The sequence below is a fragment of the Scaptodrosophila lebanonensis genome, unplaced genomic scaffold, assembly GCF_003285725.1.
Source record: "Scaptodrosophila lebanonensis strain 11010-0011.00,11010-0021.00 unplaced genomic scaffold, SlebRS2 tig00000072-arrow-pilon, whole genome shotgun sequence".
Classification (NCBI taxonomy): Eukaryota; Metazoa; Arthropoda; class Insecta; order Diptera; family Drosophilidae; genus Scaptodrosophila; species Scaptodrosophila lebanonensis.
Genome location: NW_022060558.1, coordinates 4,560,400 through 4,580,797, shown reverse-complemented (window position 1 = coordinate 4,580,797; position 20,398 = coordinate 4,560,400). Strand labels below are relative to the sequence as shown.

The 20,398-nt window shown below is 38.1% G+C and overlaps 1 protein-coding gene across 1 annotated transcript; it reads right to left on the bottom strand.

Moving 5' to 3' along the window:
• Positions 1-943: 943 nt before the first annotated feature.
• On the bottom strand, positions 944-20,270 carry LOC115625078 (elongation of very long chain fatty acids protein). Its single transcript, XM_030519968.1, has 8 exons — positions 20,061-20,270; positions 3,302-3,431; positions 2,817-3,007; positions 2,655-2,735; positions 2,432-2,594; positions 2,195-2,331; positions 1,857-2,135; positions 944-1,108 (listed from the first exon to the last, which is right to left on the bottom strand). Exons 2-8 carry the CDS (start codon positions 3,360-3,362, stop codon positions 944-946), a joined length of 1,077 nt encoding a protein of 358 aa, XP_030375828.1. The 5' UTR covers positions 3,363-3,431; positions 20,061-20,270.
• Between the last annotated feature and the right edge of the window lie 128 nt (positions 20,271-20,398).

The following is a 20,398-nucleotide window of genomic DNA, read 5'->3' as shown; positions in this document are numbered from 1 at the left end:
AATTTAAAGCAGGCTTCAAGTTTGTTGTTTTCAACGTTTTATGCGTTCACAATTCATTTCTCGATATCAAAAATTCTCATACAAAAGTTTACAACTAGATTTAGGTTTGTGTAACGTAAAGTAGTTTAGTTAGTTATATATGAATGTTCAGCATGTACTTATAAAATGCCCTTGTCGCTAGCTTAGCATACGCTTGGCTATATCAAATGGGCAGAGAAACACAAATACTTTTACAAATATCTTCTGCAAATGCGTACGTATTTATGTACTATAGTACAAGTATATGTATATCGGGCAAATGAGTACACGCATAATTATAGTTAGTTGGTTTTAGTTGCTTCTGTTATATCGCATGTCAAGGGAGAGTTTTAAACATTTATATAATTTGCACTTGTATAAAATAGAGTTGGTTTGTATCGTAGTAAATATATATATATATGTATATATATATAGTATATATAAAAGTAGCCTATATTCTGTTTTTTATGTTTGTTCTTTCTCTTCTCTAGTGTCCATTTGCTCAGTTAACTTAATGGCTGGGTGGGGTTGTGTTACGTTTGTTGTTATTGTTTTTGCTTCTCTTGCTGTTTCTGTTATATACTTTTCCATTATATACAAAAGCTATAAATGCTGTTGCGTTTTCATGTGATCCCATTAACATCTGGTGTGCATAGCTGCTATGTGTATTTTGTTCTTTTGCAATCTTATATAAATTATTAAAAAGAACATAAAAATCTTAATATCTGTTGCTGTTGCTGTTTTTGTTGTTGCTGTTGCTATTTTGATGCAAACGGTCATCTTTTGCATTTGCTTCTGTATCTGCTTCTGCCATAGCTATACTTGTATATGTAGCTGCTGCTCCACTTTGCCTTGTTCTCCATTTTACATGCTAAACACTTAAATTAATCTTTATGAATATCATCGTAGTAGGTCTTAGTAGTAGTTATTTGACTTTGCGCTGATGCAGACTAGAGCTACTGCTATCCGGATTCAAGATGGCATCGTTCGTGGAGAAACCACCCTCCTTGAAGAAGGCGGCGTCCTCGAAGACTTTGGCATTGGCATTGCCATTGCCATTGCTGTTGACGTATTCATCATCCAAAACTGGCTGCAATTGTAGAGAAGAGAAAACGTTCAATTCACCGATTTTTTATATAAATAAATTAGTTAATGCAATCTATTCAAAAACCCAAATACAAACTTCTTTCTCTAGTAGATAAAATATTTAAAATTAATTGAAATGATTTGCAAATTTATAGGCTATGTTTAGATTTCATTTCTTGGATATTCTAAGTTTCTCATTAAAAACCTATTTCTTCCCTTCTGTAGGGTGTAGGTATTGGGGAAGTTGAGCACTCTTGGGAAAATGTTAAATACCGACAAATTCCGTTCTGGTAACTAAGTTAAGTTATTAGTCTCAGTTGTGTGAACGCCAATTCAGTAACTAACTCGAGTGGCATTGTAGCCCAATGAAAATGGTGGCAAAGTTCAAATGCGACATTGTGAGCACTCGCACTCGCATTCACACTCGACACACTCAACACTCTCAACACACAGTAGAGCTCAGCTAGCATGTGGATGGTTTTGGTTTTCTAATGACCACCACCAACATGATTGGGCCTTAGCATCCGGTTTCACATGTGCGCGTTAATTGAAACGGCCCCCGCCGACGCCGAACGTTGAAAGTTTGCAAGTGCGCTGTGTTATGTGTTTGTTTAACTTAGCTAGTTAGAATTTTCAAGTTGACAAACAATGGCTTGTTGAGTGGTTGGGCCTGCCGATTAGATTGCTTTTGCGTTCAGCCTAATAGGTTTCAAGGACTAGCTATTCTTGATCCCATTTGGACGTGCACGTACCATACAAGCGCCTTTGTTGCCGCCATTGGCTAGCGGGGCGTCGCCTGAACCCAAGTGCTTTGATGTGCCATTGGACTGGAGTCCGTTGGAATGCCCGTTCGCCTTTACTGCCTGCCGACGGCGACGCTGCGCATTCAGATATTTGGCTTTGTAGAAATCGGAGAACAAAAATAGGAACATAACGCCATGCAGACCAATCCAGACCATGAAACCTTTTGGATAGTCGCAGTCGCGGAACAGCAACTGGAACTGATGCGTGAAGATGGCCACAAATTGCACCTGAAACAGTCATCGATGTTATTAATATTTCCACCATCAATATGGTGCGTTCTACAAACCATCTGGAAGGTGGTCAGGTATTTCTTCCACCAGATGTACTTCTGATACTTTGGACCCATGGCGGCAATCATATAGTAGAAATACATTACAATATGTACAAATGAGTTGAGCAGTGCGAAGAAAGTGCTGTGACCACCTGATGAGGGATAAAGCAAAGATAAGCAGAATTTTTAATTAGTATATGCCGCCCCAAGCCAAAAGTGTAATCTTATCGCAGTCTGGCTAGGGCTACGCACCTGGCGCAAACTTCAAGCCCATCCACACCGAGAAGGGCATACAGCCATGGTGGATGACATGAAGCGTTGATACGTGCTCATTCTTCTTACGCAAAATGAAGAAGAGCGTGTCAAAGAACTCTGTAAACTTCGATATGTAATACCACCAGCAAATGTTCACCATCTATAGAAAGAGAGAGGCAATTAGTTTCATGCGCTCAGGATGGACTCCAAACAAACTTACGCGCATGGCCAAGGGGCTGTTGCTAAAGTCTACCGGTTGGCATTTAAAGCTGTAGTGACCCCACCAACCGCTCATCAAATACTGTAAAAGGAAAATTTATTGAATATTCACACGTTTGAGTCGGAATCGGAGTCGAAGTCAAAGTCGGACTTGCCACCATACCTCATAAAAAATCCACGCGCTAAAGATTGTCTGTATCGCATTGTAATAGACTAGCACCTTGCGCAAGTCCATTGGCTTTCGCTTGGCCATCAGTTTTGGTCCCAGGAATTTACTAAAGTAGGCGTAGAACACACACATTCCGAGCGTGGGCAGTGGCGATGACAGCAAGAAGAAGTCATTGACACGCGGGTCTGAAAGTTCAAATGAGTTTCAAGTGAAATACCAAACTTAGTTACAATAAAACGAAAGTAATTTCTGCATCTGTTGCTCTAATATTTATTTGGTTTGTAATAATCTTTTCGATGTTCGCACGAATGGACAGATGGGCATGAATGAATCGATTTGTCAGATCACACATCTTGATATACATATGCGTGAACCCATGGGTATAACAAGAAGCAGAACGTGCTGATTGTATAATGGAATCATCAGTGCAACATCAGTGTAAATGTACAGTTCGGGTGCAATATCGCCCAGACACTTACCACTCTTATTGTCCATGAGGTCTCTGTACCAGGCGTAGGCATCGTGCAAAAGTATATCCATATTGCTTGTTGTTACTTTTTGGGGTTTGTAAACGCAGGAATGTTACTAAATTGATGTCTATGGTCTTAACTGCAACGACAATAAAACACAGTTGTCAATTTTTGTAAAGAATTGAGCTCAAAAATTGTTGAAGGTGGTGTAAAATTGTATGGCAAGTGGAAAAACCCTGTCCGAAAATTATTTATAGACTGACAACATTTTTTTCTTTTGTGTAAGTGTTGTGAGTTAACAACCACAGCCAACTGCAAGCCGACAAGCAATTATTCTAGAAGTCAGTGTATTTTTTAATGATTATGGAAAATTTACAACCACTACGGGAAAAAAAATATTCCAAGCTCTTCAAAGGACAGGACTTAAACAAAGCAATTTACAGATGCTGAACAAGTTCAGATTGCACGAAAGACAAGCCGATCCGCTTTTAAATGACATTGAACCTGACAATGGGGTATCGTAGATCGAAAGAATGAGAAATAAAGTGAGAACAAGTTACGGCGATTAACATTTTCTTTTTTTTTTTTTTTTTTTTTTATACTTTTTGTTTTGCATTTTTTGTGGGCAGATTTATTTTTGAGCGTGGAACACGTCCATGCATTGCATTAAAAACACAATTCATGCAATTGAAAAACACAGCACTTGAACGTTAATCAACACGATAGATCAGGAAATTATAGATGCACACAAATGCATAACGGCCCGTTGGAATTGGAAAGGTATGCATTAGCGGCTATTTAATAGTAAGCCTCATACACAAGTGTCGATATAAATGCACTTCCACTTTAATCAATAAAAACGGTTATTTGTATTTTCAATACGTCAATCATATGAATGAATGCCGAACTGACTGCCTGACTGACTGACTACCCGACTGCTTCACTGAGTGAATATTTGACAGACGGAGGCAGACAGTAAAGGTCAGCTGCCAGACAAAAAGATTGCGCTTTGTTTCAGGCCCTCTGTGGGACGAGCCCGCGTCTGTCCCCGACCACATTATGGGGGTGGCGTTCCAAAAATGCCACCACAGTGGGAATAAATCAAAGGCGGTACAATGCCGTTTGGCTTAACGAATTCAAATCGAAGGCACGAGTGCTTGAGTAATTTTTCGGACACTTGGATTAGGCCCATTCAGATACGAGTAACTGGTCATTGTCACCGAAGTCGTTGCCGTCATCCTCCGTCGGTCATCAACCGTTTAGCTAAGCGTGCGTTCAACAGGTTCGAGTTTTAAGAATCATTTTTCTTCATTTTACACGCGATATGTAAATTGACTAATAAATGTCAATTTATTTGTGGAACAAAAATGTACAAAAATAAAAAAACCTGTAGCTGTGTAAGTAAAGCCCAAGTGCATATTTATAAATAATATTTTTATTGCCCATTTCTTAGCCCATTTAAGTTCTTTTTAGTTGCTAATTATTAACCCATTTTAGTCCTTTTAAGATGGGGCCGCCCAAATATTTTAGTAAACTTATCATTTAAATTAGTTATGTTTAGTTTTAAATGCAACCAACTATTCAGATGTTCAAACATCCCAATTCTAGCCAACCAACAAGAATTATAAAATATCAATTAAATATCTTCATATCGCCTGTCTTAAAACTTTCTTTCGTTGTTGTGAAATACCTCATTCCATTGGTCTAACATCCCCTCAATCCACGTAAGAGGTCTGCAGCAATCGTACTTTTAAGTCCCAACTTTTGACGGACTGGCCTACATAATTTCTAAAAGCCAATGCTTGAAAACTGTACTCTGTGTTATAATACATTGAATTCTTTTAAATTTGAAAGCTTTCCAGGACCAGCATATTGTCCAGTAAACATGTTCACACGGTCAAATGTAACGGAAATCAATTGAACCTTTGCCAAAACCTGAAAACAAATTAAAGCATTTCGATAGAACAGTTGTACGCATAATAAATTGAGAGGCTAAGAAATTCCAATTTCAAAAGCCCATTCCAAAAAAACAATCGAAGACTATGTGTTACAAGTACTAACTACGTTTTTTAAACTCTGAAAAACAAACGGAAGAAAAGTGGTTAATTAAAAGCGTTTTCCCAAACAATACTATTTGGTTTTCATTTCGAAAATACAGATTGTAGAAAGCTTTAAGTACTGCCGCCTATTAATGTTGAATTAAAAACCTGTAACAGGTCTTGCAACGGCCTTCTCCGAGTCAAAGGAGACGACGCACTTGACCACTTCAGTCTTATTTTGAATGTCATGAACAATGAGCTCAGAGCAATTGTTATATAAGCGTTATCTCTTGGTCAATATCGCGATGACAAAAAATGTGCGTTGTTGTTGTTGCTTTATTAACGTTGAGTGTTGCTTCAGCTGTTGTCGCAATTGATGATGATGATGATGTTGTTGCTGCTGCTTTGCTGTTGTGTGGGTCAGTGGCACGCCAAGCATAAAGCCGTTTCGGTACATGTACATACATATATGGTATGAATGTATTTACATCTCAAGTCGGTGACGCGGACAACAGCATCAACGGGCAGCGCCAATAAATTTGGCGCTGTTTTGCATGAATTATGAAATCTGACGGTCGATATTGAGGACCGGATCGATCTTGTCGAAAGATGGGCGCGTCCGCAACACAGCTCTCACTGTTGACAATTGAAATGGTCGAGGTAAACACACAGCGGCACAAATCGCAGCAACATGTGTACAACAACAGCAACAACAACAGCAGCAACAACATCTCTTACATAATATACTCTACTGGAGGCAAAAGTACCAAGAAAAGATAAAGTCGAGTCAACAAATCAACAAATTCGCAAACAAGCCAAGACATCGGAGGATGTTGGTGGCAAGACAACTCAGAATGGGCTTATGGGTGTGGATTACATACATATGTATGTATATGAACGAATATATGCATAGATGTACCTATATTTATTGTCGTCTAAGTAAACAATCAATAAGCCATGCTGCACACACACTGACAGTGCCCAACCACCCGCCTGCTGTTTCCGAATCCGACTACCTCACGGATTGGCAACGAAATCGGAGGCGGCGCCAAAATGTCACTTAAGCGCACGCAAATGTTTATATACGTGTATATGTATGTTTGGATGCGAGTATGTATCTGTTTATTGTCAGTTTTTCGCTAGTTTTCAGTAGCGCTTGCATTTTCCAAATCAATTAGAGCCAGTCAACAGGGGCATCCATGCGGCCCGGCAAAGATACGCCCCCCAGAGAGCAACAACAACATGGATTCGGGAAATACTTGTAGTTGGGCGCTGGGAGATAACAATTCGCCCGTCTAATGCTTGTTTATTGCAAATTCAGTGTTAATCGTTAGTTTAGAAAACCTAATTAGGCGTGAAATCGGAAAGAGGTAGCAACAAGCAGCCCAGCCAGCTGATTGAGTTTAGACAGGCTCAGACCCTACGCTGGTGGGTGAGTGTTCGAACCATAGCAATTATTTTTTTTCGAGACATTTGATGACACATACTACAATCAAGGCATTGCAAAAGAGTTCGTCATCAAAACAAAAACAGTTTCGATATAAAGTTAAATCCGGGGATTCCACCGACATTGATTATGAATCCTTCAATTACATTTTGGATGAGAGTTCCATTAGCCATAATTAGCACCATGGCATCTTGTTTACCTTCAAACTCAATGAGCAAAGGACTTTGCCGGATTTTACTTTGTTGTATTCATTTTACTTTAACTTCATTCCAATGCGATGTTTTTATAAAAATATTATTCAAAAGCATAATAAATATTTCAAGATTTTCAAGATTTCTCGGAAAATTTTATTCCTTCTTCTTTAATTCAAATAAGACTTTAGAAATAGAACGTAGAATTTTAAAATTGTGTCAAAGCAACAAATATCATTTAAGAATTATTTTACTTGTAAACATATGCCTGAGCGTCTAAATAAATTTTTTTTTGCCAGAATTGTGATCGCAACTAGAACTTACATTAGTCTAAAATACTTGTATATTTAAAAGGTGATTCTTATTTCTAGATGTAATGTATGTAAGAGGCAAATGGAGGTGTGGCGGACCCCATGTTATATGCAAGGGACGCCAAGCTTGGTATATACAGGGTGCGCCATCTTTTATGTCGGTATGTAAACATTGAATATCTTTGAAAAAAAAACAACCGATTTTCAAGTATGAGATATTTTTATTTATCAACACTGGTCTACTCAAGTCAATCGGTTCACTAATGACAAAGTTATTCAAGATGGCGCACCCTGTAGACCTGAATTATCCATACGCAGAGCAAGTTTATTGGAATCCATATATTGCCTGATTATTTTATATAGCTGGTATTTATAAGTTTTTTTTATACAAGTAATACCTCAGTTTACGGTTTAATTAAAATTGGTTTTATTGATTGTATCTTTTAAATTAATAAATTTTTGTATTTAAAAGCAAAATTAGAATAATTGTAAGCTTACAGACTTATCTTCGATTTAATTGTTTTAAGATTAAATTAAATTCTGACGGCGCACTTTTTAGACTTTGTAAAAATGATAGAAAATATCTGTGTATTATAAAACATCACGGTCTCGATTTAATTTCCTGTTTCTGTACTTCTGTTTCCTGTAGTGCCTAGGCACAGAAGACCTTTACACCATCTGGATATTTGGAATTTTGCTGACAAACGCCGCTTCCCAATTACGATAAAGGCTGGTGTTTATTATCAGTAGCAATTGGCTTACTCATTGGACTCATATTTATGGTATTTCCCTGAACGTTAAAAATACAACTAATTGAATTTAGACGATAAACCCAAAGGGCCTAATAAACCCAAGCGACGAGGAAGAAAACGGCAAAAACACTTATGGACAGCTTCGAATTTGGAAGTCATCGTTTGGCACTTCGGTTAAAACGCATGCCTTGGCCAATTTGTCTGACAGCCCTGCCTACCTTCGGCCTGCCTGCTGCCTACCTGTCTTATCTTTGATGGCTGAGTCTTGGTCTGGTTGACTTGTCAACTGGTTGGCACGTTTGTGTCCAAGGTGGTGCGCGTACTTTTGGACGCTTATACAATGCGAATTTCAAACACAAACACACACACACACACAACGAGTCAGATATATGTGCACACACACACAGTTCGTTTGTTTGGCCACGCACCTGCCCGTTTGGCTCACTTTTCGAAAGTTTTACTGTATAAATTTGATTTGGCTTTATAATAATGTCCGTATGTATGTATGTATGTATATGTATATACATATACATTTAACTTTTATTCAGACTGCAGCCTTATTTCTATAGTTTTCTGCGTTTACAGCGATTAGATAATCACACCAACATTAGACACAAACACAACGCGCCAGCAACAACCACAACAACAACAACAACAGAGTCGTGGATGGTAGACGGTAGACGTTAACGCTTACGCTCACGCTTAGCCGCTGCTTTGCTTATATGCGATGCTTTGCCTTGCGCGCTTTTAAGCCAACTGACGACTCGTTGAATGTGCGTCTGAATCTTATCAGGCAAGCAGCGACGTCGGCAAAGCAGGCAGCGGCGTCGAACCGATCAGCATTTTTGCAACAGTGCCTAACGGTGAATCATGCAATCTGTCAATGAGCGAGCTAGAAAGGGGTAGAATGAAAGAGCGAGCAAGCGAACGAACCCGCATGCCCGATAAAAAGGAACTTTGATTATTTATTTATGTATACATTTGTATATTATATTATGCGCTCGTCAAATTTTATCGGCAACTGTTCCTGTGTTCCACTTGTGTTTATATTTATTTACAGTATATACACACATACACACATACATACATACGAATGCATGATTCTTACATTGTTGTGTGCTAAGTAGAGCCGATTGGGTGTGCTTGTCAGCGAAAGAGCGAAAGACGCGCGTGAGTCGCGACAAAGTCAACGGCGCAGCTGCGCTACTTGAACCGATGGCCAGCGTGCCAGAAATCTAACTGAAGCGGCAGCAGCAGCCGCGATCAGAGCTGACTCTGCAGCCAGGCGAGGCGGACAACCTGTCACGCTTACGTTGCACTTCGAGACCGCAAACGGCAAACGGAGACGCAGGCCAGCAACGGCAGCAACGGAGACAGAAATCAAAGCGAAAGGCCAAACAAGACATAAGAGAAAGAGCAGTGTAGAGCAAAGTCAGCTAAAAGACAAACATGACATAGTCTTGGCATAGAGATGTGGTATCAGCAGATAGCGTGATCATGAGCCTAAAACAGACAAACAATACAAAAAGTTCATTTCCATAATTAATCGAAATAAATTAGTGGTATTTATGCAAGTGATTTTTATTGAATTTACCGAGTCTTGTTGATCCCATACGGAAAGGTTGTCTCTTCGAAGCTATGATTTTAGGCATTACCATTCGTACCAAAGCAATTAAATATTTATAACCTGTACCCAAAGGGTGAAAGGTTATACTAGTTTTGTGCGAATGTATGTAACATACAGAAGGAGGCGTGGCAGACCCCACAAAGTCGATATAGCCTTGTCCGCCTGTCCGTCCGTCTGAATGAACGCAAGGATCTCATGAAGTACAAGAGCCAAAATAACCGAACTCAGTATCCAGATTCTCCCAAGTACGAGAAAGGACGAGTTTGTGTTTTTTTTCTGATGCACCGGTTATGTGCCCTCCAGAAAATGATCATGTGTCAGTATGCCAAGTTTTGTCATGCTAGGTCATAAGTGTAATCTCTGCCCAAAGCCGTTTTTTGTTTTTGCTGCTTTGGTCACGAATGGACACAACATGGATATAGTCCACCTCATTTTTTATTAATTATATTTGATTATTTTAATTGGAAAAATATTTGTAAGCACTTTTTTGTTTTTGTGGGTGTGGGTATAGGATATTTAGGAGTTGAGCCCACTCGACTCTATCATATCTTACTTGTTTTTATTATAATTATTTAAAGCTTGAAATTTATGTTTCTTTACAGCTTTAAAAAACATGAAACTAATTTAAGAAAATAGTCTTCAAATATAATACATTTTATTGACTCCGGGAAAATAGGTTGTTTTTCTGCCAGAGGTTGTTTTTAAACAAGATATTCAGGCAAGATACGTATGTACGTATATACAACTAATTAATAAGAACCTTTGATCATACTGAATTGATCCGTCGTATTAAAAAAAAGGAGAAAAAAATGGGAGACGGACAATCAGTCACGCACCCGTCTCTGCTGTTGCAATGTGCCATCACAGGGAACAACAGATTTTGTCCGTTACGCCTATTGCTGGCCGATCTTATGTGCGCGCTTGCCGCACGGTGGACCAACCACTGGTATAATGTTTCTGCTACTGCTGCTGTTGCTGCTGATGTAACCGCCGCCGGCCATTTAGTTTTGACCAGCTTTGTGCAATGCTTGGCTTTGTCTATCCAATATTTCTGCCGAAACCACTTTCGCTTTCGTTTATACTGCGAATTCCCGTGCGCGGGTCCAACTCTCTGAAAAAAGTCGCGTGCGGCAGACGTTTTGCAGACGGCAACCAACACAGGGGATTTGCTCACTGTGCCGCACATGCAACAAGTGTGTGAAAAAAACAAACCAGTCCACGTTGGCTTGGCCAATATATCAACCCGAAAGTGTGCCACCAAAGCACACGGAAAGATTGAGAGAGGGAGAGAGAAAAAGAGAGAGGGAGAGGAGAGAGACAGTGGAAAGAGAACGAACAAGAGTAGGAAGAAATGCAACTGGCAACGCTGCAGGCGAACTTCAAATGCGTTAATGTGTGTGTAAATGTATGTGCGTGAGCCGACTTGTTTGAATTCAAGAAACCGTTACTTGCATACTTTAGGCTTAATTTGTGGAAATTACTTGCCAGACATTCAGCCATGCAGCCACAAAACACAAGTCCGATGTCTAACTGGAAACGGCATTTTGATTTCATAGTCTTTCGGCTTTCTTTTCATTCCGGCTTTCTGTTCTCGGGGGACTTTAGGGTCGCCATCAAATTACGAATGCAAATGAACTAAAGACGACATATTTTGGGCTCTATCCCCCATGTTGTGAGTAAATTTCTGAGACAATGGGCGTGTGCGTGTTCGTATTCTCAAACCTAAATTTAATAGCCCGCCAAATTCGGAATTGTTTGCTAGAAATAGTCAAACACATGTTTTTTCGTGGGTTTATTTAGAAATGTTGGGAGTGGATTTGAAATGTGAGCAAAGGTTGTCACTTTATAGCCAATTGGCAACAATTGGCACGTGTGCCAGCGACGTGCTAAGCCGTATGACCAACTTGTGTTGCTTTTAGGGGAATTACGAAGGTTGAACAAAAATACATAAAAGGCAGCAACTTTGTGCAGTTATACGGCGTAGCGAAAAATTTCCTACTGATTTGTAAATACTGTCGCTTATTGTTGAAACATAACAGACTTGATTAGTTGCTTAATTACGTGCAATTACATAGCTACTAATTCTAAAATGGTTTGTGAATTTCAAATAAATGGTATTCAGGTATTCAAATATTCAACGAAAACATTAATATCGTTTCTAAACAACCTGAAGGAATGGTACAATTACAATGATACAATGGTACAAAATTATTGAAACCCGAATGGTTATTTCAAAACCAAAATCTCGCTTTCCTCTACTTTAGCAAACATCAATGGGTGTAAACCTCAATCCTTTTCGGAGTAGATCCGCAGAGTGTGAGGGAAACATTCATTTTTAAATTTAGTCCGTACCAGTAATATTAAAAACGCAGAAATGTTTTATGAAGAATTTGTGACAAAACTATGTTTTCTAGAAATTTCAGCAAATTGTATTTCATTTTAATTTCAAGCAAAATCAACTTTGTAAGAGGCTAAAACGCGTGTATGATGGACGACCCTAGCTTAGGCCGGTAATAAATCAAATCGTAAATATGTTTATTATAAAATAGATTTATTTCGTGTAGAATTAATTTCTTAGATACTTAAGTAGTAGCTCACTCATATTGAATTTGTTTATTTTAATACCTTCTGTTGGGGCTGAAATCTTAGATTTGAACTTTTTCATGCTTACAATTTGTTGTTTACACATCCGTTAGGCTTTTATTACCATAAACACGATTTGTATCTGCCCATACCACATTTATTAGCGGCAACAAAATTGCAGCTACTGCCAAGAGTAATGGCGCTACTTAAATGCGCAAGCCAGTCGTCGCACATCATAATATAAAATAATATTTATTATACTTTAGAAAAGAATTACAAAAAAATTATTACTTTGCAAGTAATATATTAATAATTAATTTATTTAATTTATTTTTTACGGAGATACAAAATGCATACAATAAAGTAACTAATTAAACTATAAACACAATTATTTTATATTCACATATCAGTTTCCGACGTTTTAAATAAATTCGCTATTATACTCTCTACCCGTAGAGTTTGTTCAAAGTATGTAAAAGGCGTATATTCCCCATCAGCATGACGAGACAAATCGATCTAGACATGTGTGTATGACATGTATGTCCGTCTGGATGAACGCCTGGATTTTGGAGACCACTGAGTCTACATTCACCAAACTTGGTATGTAGAGTCACCTTTTATCCAGGCAAGATGAGTTTATTTCATTTTATTTATGGTAATTGGTTTGGGTACAGGGTATATCACTGTCGGGATTGCTCGACTGTAGCCTTCTCGCACAGGGAATTAAATAGCCAATAACTTTTTATTCTTAAAAAGCAGGCGCATAGCAAAACAAAAAGGTGTGTTTTTAGCACATTCATAGAAAAGGAGTGTCCAGATAATTTAGGCAACGTTTAGTCTATGTTAGAACTATGTACTAATGAGTGTTTCTTCAAGTTCCTTTCAAATTTGACAAGTATCTGAGCAAAGAACCGCCATTCGCCATCTGGCAGTTCTGGTTAAGTTTGCCTAGTAAGTGAGATATTTGGGAATCAGGTATGATGTCATTTTTATGCTTTGTGTTGATATATTTGAGAACCTGTATGTCCATATGAGAGTACTTCACGGCAGCACAACCGACCTTGGCATAACGCCGCAATTGGCCCTTTAACGTGCAACACGAGAATTGCATGAGTTTAAAAACTGCACGCAAAGCGGGTCAAAGTCGAAAAATATACAAGTACATACTTTTAATATGTATATTCAATTAGTGTTTTATTTTTGAGATTTGAGCGATCAAGATGCGATGCTACAAACAAACAAAAAACATATGTACATAAGTATGTGTGTCTGTATCGACGTAAACAAATTAGCTTTCTTACAAAACGGAAACAATAACACGTACAAATAAATTTCATGGTCAAATTGCAACAAAATCGGCGTGGAGCAAAAAAGCAGGTAAAAAGCGAATTACAGAAAAAGAGAAGAAAAATCAAAAATCTCAAACAAGTTGAGGATATGACAAGCCAATCTACCTGTGTGTGAGTATGTGTGTCTTATTGTTGTTGTTGTTTTTGGTAAGCAACTGGTAGTGAAATAAACTTTTGACCCTGAACTGCTGCAAATAAAGAAGTGTGTATGTAACAAAAATTCCTTTTGTGTGCGCTTCTAATTAACGCAAGACTCTGGCGCTGATTTCAAATGCAAATAAAATGGCGTGCTCACATGCCCATTGCCTACATTGTTGAAATACACGACTTTGGACACAATAAAGAAACTAGCTGCCCGACGTTTTATTTATGAATGAGTTGGGCACACAACTAAACAAATACACACAAACACACACACACACACACACGCGCACGCACTCAGGCAGATTCGTACAAACGAACAGATATGGAGGTCGAAACTTGAAGAGAAGAGAAGACACCTGCACAGCAGCTACGAAAAACTTCAATTAATTTTTGATGCGCCCGAAATTAGTGCAAGCAATGAGTTAACCAGACCGAAGCGAACACCAGAGACCCCACCAATAAATACTAACAAACAAAAAAAATAATAATAATAATAATAAGTAAAAGAGGCCAACCGGTCAGCCCAACAAAAAGTGCAGACACAGTCGCGCCAAATATTTCAGTAAGTAGCTCAACGACCACTCTTCAAGTGCGCTGAACAGTGGAATGGAAGCCCTAGTTGTTTGTACACAAATTATTGCTGTACCAAATAAAATCTGAAATATAATCGAAACAAGCCTAATTAAAAATGTTTGAATATTGCAGTTTTTGTACGTTTTGAAATAAATTGAACTCTTTGAATTATACTGTGTACGACAATACCAGAATATTCGAAATAGATTCCTAGCTATCCGCCGGACTATGAACTTTAATCAAAGATTCAAATATTTTCCCAAATAGTTAAATTTATGAGCTGGTGATGATTATTTATATCGCATCAAACAATGCAGTCGATGTAAAAGAAAAAGAAAACAAAAAATCAATACAAAAGAGAACTTAAACTAAAATAACGCTATAGGAATAAAAAGCCTATAAAAATGACACAAATATCTAATAACGAATCCGACACGGTGGGGGAATTTTATTTGCCAAACGGCCAGCTATGCCCCGATTCAGAGCAGAGGGTAGTCAGAAAAGTTATTAGACCTAACAAAAAAAAGGAATGCAGATGAAAAAATAGCAATAGAAGATAAAAGAAAAAGAAAAAAACTTAAATAATAAGAGATAAAATATAATTAAATTATGATAATTATGATGGGGTAAGTAAGTTTTCAAAACGTTCGACAGGACTATAATATCGAACGTGTTGGTCGACAAATTCTGTAATTCCTACAGATTCTATCCAAACAAGGCATTAATTCTGTAATCAGGCAGATCCTTCTTTGAAATTTATGAAATCTTTTACCAAACTTGGACCAAGAATTGAGACTACTTGTATTCATATACATTTGGTAAAAGAATCTGGCGTAATTAAAACCCTAATTTAACAAGCACAGCGATTTGCAAGCACAAAATACTCAGGACTGAATATAACCTAAACGGCATAGAAATGATCGAGCATAAATGGGTGAGAAAGAGATTTGTTTTTATTAAAAAACAACGTTAGACTTTCTTAAAATTTTTGAATACTGGTAATGGTAGTCGTTGCCCTTTTACTTAAATAAAAATTTGAAAATAACAAAATTTAAATAATTAAAAAATTATATTAATTAATTTATTTAATTAAATTAAATACATGTTCATGTACGGTTTCAACAGCATTCATTTACATCAGAGTCGTGTCTCGGCGTGTTTATATGCGTGTATGTATGCAACACAAAGTTGAACCCAAGCAGCAACAACAACAACAGCTGCGGGCAGTGCTACAAGCAGAGCATGGGCAGCGATTTTATTTATGGCTATAACTTTCTTCAGAATTGACCTATCATGATGAAACTTGGCAGACAGACACATAATCACTAACGGGATGTAGCTACCATTTCAAAATTCCAAAACCTACGAGGGTTATGGAAAAAAACACGAGTTGCGGGGGAGTGGGGGGCGTATCAGAATAAAAAAAATAAACTTGACCTGCCTAGGGCTTATGGAAATCTGTATACCGACTTTGGTTATTCTAGCTCTTGTACCTTCTGAGATCCTTCCGCTCATACAGACGGACGGACAGACGGACATGGCTATATCGACTCGGCTTGTCACCCTGATCAAGAATATATATACTTTGTGCCTGCCATGCCTCCTTCTGTGTGTTACATACATTCGTACAAAACTAGTATAGCCTTTTGCCCTTCGGGTACAGTAGACCCTTTTTAAAGATATATCAGAAACCAGAGAGGAATGCTAGTGGACTCTTAGTAGACTCTTAAATACCCTGCACCTACTCCCACAAAAAGAAACCAAAAATTATTTTCAAAATAAATTTTAAAAAATTAAATTAGTTAAATAATTAAAACAAACAAACTAAGTCAAAGCAATAACAACAACAACAACAGTTGAGTGCAGAGATTACATTAATGGCTATAACTGTCTTCAGAAGTGACCGATCATGTTGAAACTTGGCATACACATTCATAATCACTAACCAAACGTAATTTGAGTTAGAAATTCCAAGAATTACGAGAGTTAGGACCTTTTTGACCCTTATTAATGTTAGAAGTTGCAGCTCCGACTTACATATATAGTAGGTATGTACATATGTATACGTAAAGCTTAGCACATTTGACTCATGGTCACATATTAGGTCTCCTAACCCACTGTGCAATGGTCAGCAGAAAACCGTAATGAAATGCTTGGAATGCGAAGCGTTTCGAAAAACCAAATAAAGGCGGCAGCCACGAATGATGATGACGACGACGCCTGCTCAATCAAATCGTTCGAAATCTTCGAAGACCCGTTGCGTTCGATGTCGAAACGAAAGCGCAAGTAGACCGGGCCCTTCAATTTTTATTCACTCGATGATAAAGCCAAGCTACATGAGTCTTTATGTGAGTATGTTCGTATGGAGGTAGTACATACAAACTTGTTAATAACAATAAATAAGGCCATACAAATTATGCGGCATATATTTAAATGAAATAATTTTAGGTCGTCATCGGCGCTGTTGTTGTGTTCATTACTGCAACAGCTCTTGCTGGCATTCTAAGTAGTGAAATTTTTTCGTACAGCTTTCAACTTGACTTGCATAACCTGTTGTCTGGTTTGTTTTCGACTGGTTACCGAAAAAAAATTTCAATTAAAAAAATACTCGCTCCGATTATGCTCAAAAACAAAGAAAGTAAAATGCGCAAAATATAAATACATAATTTATGGGCAATATTAATGCACAATTCAAAAATAAAAGCATAAAAGGAGAAGGCAAAATCATTTTTGTATTTTTTTTTTCATCTAAATTAATGTGCGAAAATATTGAAATTGAGTCAAAGTCACCCGTGGAATTGACTAAAGCTCAAAGGTCAACACAAAAAATAAACAAAAATTATGCAATAAAAAACTTCCAGCATGTTCGCTGAAGTTGCCAATTTTGAGCTAAATATTTATTAAACTAATTAATGAAGAAATTTGTACATACTTATAAAAGGGTATTTCCTCTTTCAACAAATAGGCAAACAATTTCAGGGTTTGGGGCAAAGCCTTAGATATACATAAATCAGCCGTTTGTTCATCAACATGCCCGTCTAAGAGACACCTTCTACCTTACTGGAGTGTATCTTTATTTATAAACGATTTGTAAAAAACCTTTCGCAGCTTAGCTTATTTATACCTACATGGGTGTCAAACCGAATAAAACGAATTGTATTGAAGATTATTAGCAAACATTATTATTCAGTTAGACATACATATAGTAGTATATAAATACAAGCATACTGTAAATCAACAAACTCCCCCTGAGGCCATGGTGAATGTTTAGAAACTAGTAAGGACATGGTTTACTAATTTGTGTGTCGAATGATGAATGTTTTCAGAAGTATAGATCTTTAAAGGTGTGAGAGTCGTGAAACAAGTTATATTTTAATTTTTAAGATGGACAAATATAGACTCGTTCACGCCCACCCTCAAATGCTTGTGTGCAACATTTAGCTAGTCGGATTAGCCAAAGAAACTGGAAGCTGTTGGCGAGAGAAGAAGACTTTCAACTGTTGCCGTTGTCAGACAATCAGTCCGTCAGTCACCTAACGGCTTCTTTGGTTTCATATCAACAAATACAACAACAACCACCTGTTGTTGACACGATTTGTGGCTGTTATTATTGGATGCTGGCTGCTGTGCTCGACTCGTGCATTTGTATTTAAATATGTATGCCTGTGTCTATGAATGTAATATTTTTCTATCGAGATGTTTGCGGTCAAACAGAGAGGGCCGCACCAGCATAAAATGTGGTACAATGACCGTAAAAACGTGTCACAGTCGCAGTCACAGGGACAGTAACTGAAATGAGGTAAACCGGTTGTAAAGAACTTTATCATAAAACTTAATAATATTATTATACCCAGCATACATACACATGTATATATGCGCTTTCATACATTTCTAAGAACAAACATATAGCATCTTTAGCTAAGAGTGCTTCTAAAGCATGTTGTGTGTTTGTTTGTGCGTGTGTGTGTGTGTGTGTGCGTGCGTGCATTAACAGCCTAGCTATATTTAATAGCGTCGAAAGCACAATACAAAACACACAATCGCCGGCCCACTTGCTTTTAGCCAAAGAGGTGGCGTCGACAACAACGGAGGCAGCAGCGCGAATTCCACTTCTTCCTCTTGCAAGATTTGTTGGACTTTGAACACGAAGCCGCTGCTCGTTTGAAATGTTAAAAATTTCTATTTAGTGGTATTTTGAACGCTCTCGCAATTCGCAGTCTCTTTTGTATATATACTTGTACTTGTGTGTATACATATGTACAAACATATCTACATGCATACATACATATGCATGTGTTTGTTGTGTACCTTAAAAAAAGCAGAAGCATTGTTACGAATCATGTGGCAGGCTGAATTTAACAAAAGTAATTGACAAACAAACATGCCAGCCAAGAACTTGAACTTTAGTGCCAATGAAATGCAGTGTATTGATTTTAGTTACTGCGGCTGACTTGTTGACAAAACTTAGTGAAGTTTTGCGCAATTTACAAAATGCATTTATTGATTTTGCCATTAACAAGTGTTGTTTTTCTCCAATAATACTTTTCTATTTAGGTATTTACATTGCAAATGGTCTGCCGAAAGCTAGAAGCTCAAGGTGCAATGTTTTAAAAATTCCTATATAAACGACTTGTGCACCTCCAATATTTGCATTTCTGTGGAAGCGGGTGGCAACCTGTTGGATGCATAACCAAGTGCACTGTAGCTGGGTACTGAGTTGACTTTGGTCACAGCAATAAAATCGAGAAGCTGTTAATTGATGTCACGACCACCAATGGTCGAGGAAAGCAAACAAGAGAGTTGTCCACATTTCAACAACATTTTACAATATGTTTGTTTTTATTTGCACATTAATTTGCTGACCTTTTGCTTTGAATAATATAAACAGTACAAGAAAAACTGTGTTGTGCGCTGAATTTTTGAACGACGTTTCCGCATTGTTTACACTTATGGGTGAAATTGTTTCTCTTTTTACTTTTTTGTTGTTGTTAGTTTTAATTGAACGACACCTGCGCACGCTAAAATATGCAGCAGGGCAGAGCACGCAGGCGCGCACACACACTCTCACAAACTCTCGCACTCACCTCCCTTTCCCTGTGTGTGGGGGCAAGAGCTGGAGAGCGAAAAGGCAACGCTGGCAATGATGCAAGCAAATTTGAATTGACATAACTAATTGTGTGCAAAGCAATTGACGGCACAATAAACTCGCATTAGCATGTTGGTTGAAAATAGAATTGAAAAAAGGGAAAACTTAGACGTATCATACTTGTAGGGAAGGGATTAACAAACCAAAGCAACAAACTAGTCATGCGATGGTAATGGCGATGACCGTTGCGATGACACACGTCTATTAGCAAAGGTAAACAACCTTTGCTCATGCTACTTGCAATGCCAGTTAGTGTACAATCCCCCTAAGCAAAGGTCACACTACGTCCCTGTGCAACTGCTCTCACACACACTCTCTCTCACACACCACACACACACACGAATACATGTGCACGTGGACACGGCTGCTCTCTCGACTGCCTACTGTTGCTTCCGCACGCTCTCTTTCTCTCTTACGGCGTTGGACGAAGTAAGTAGGAAAAAAATCAACCGCCTGGGTGCGGCGGGAAACAGGAGACCAAGACCGCGCCACTTTTTTAATTAAAACCATTGCTATGTAAAACGATGACTAATTTTGTTTGTTGCTGTGTGCGTGTATTTCACCTTAGTCAGTAGATGCCTAATTGTACATAAAAGAAAAACTTACGCTTCTGCTAAATTCCAGAGTTCGTAAGGCCGGCAATCTGGCAACAGCAACAGTCAAAGAATTATGCTTTAATTTAAATTATTTCTCACTCTTCAACACTCACACACACACACACATTCAAGCACACGTCGCACTGCCAAATCGACCGATGCGCGCGCTCGGTATTAAACAAACGTACGCCGCTTTTACGGTTACCTTGCTGAAATGACAACAAAAATTATATTTTCACTCTAAATTAGCACGCACACACGAACCGAAACTTATATTGAAAACGCGGAGCGCAGCGACGGCCACACAAGCACAACCACACGCACGCCTTTTTAGCCAATAACTAAAAA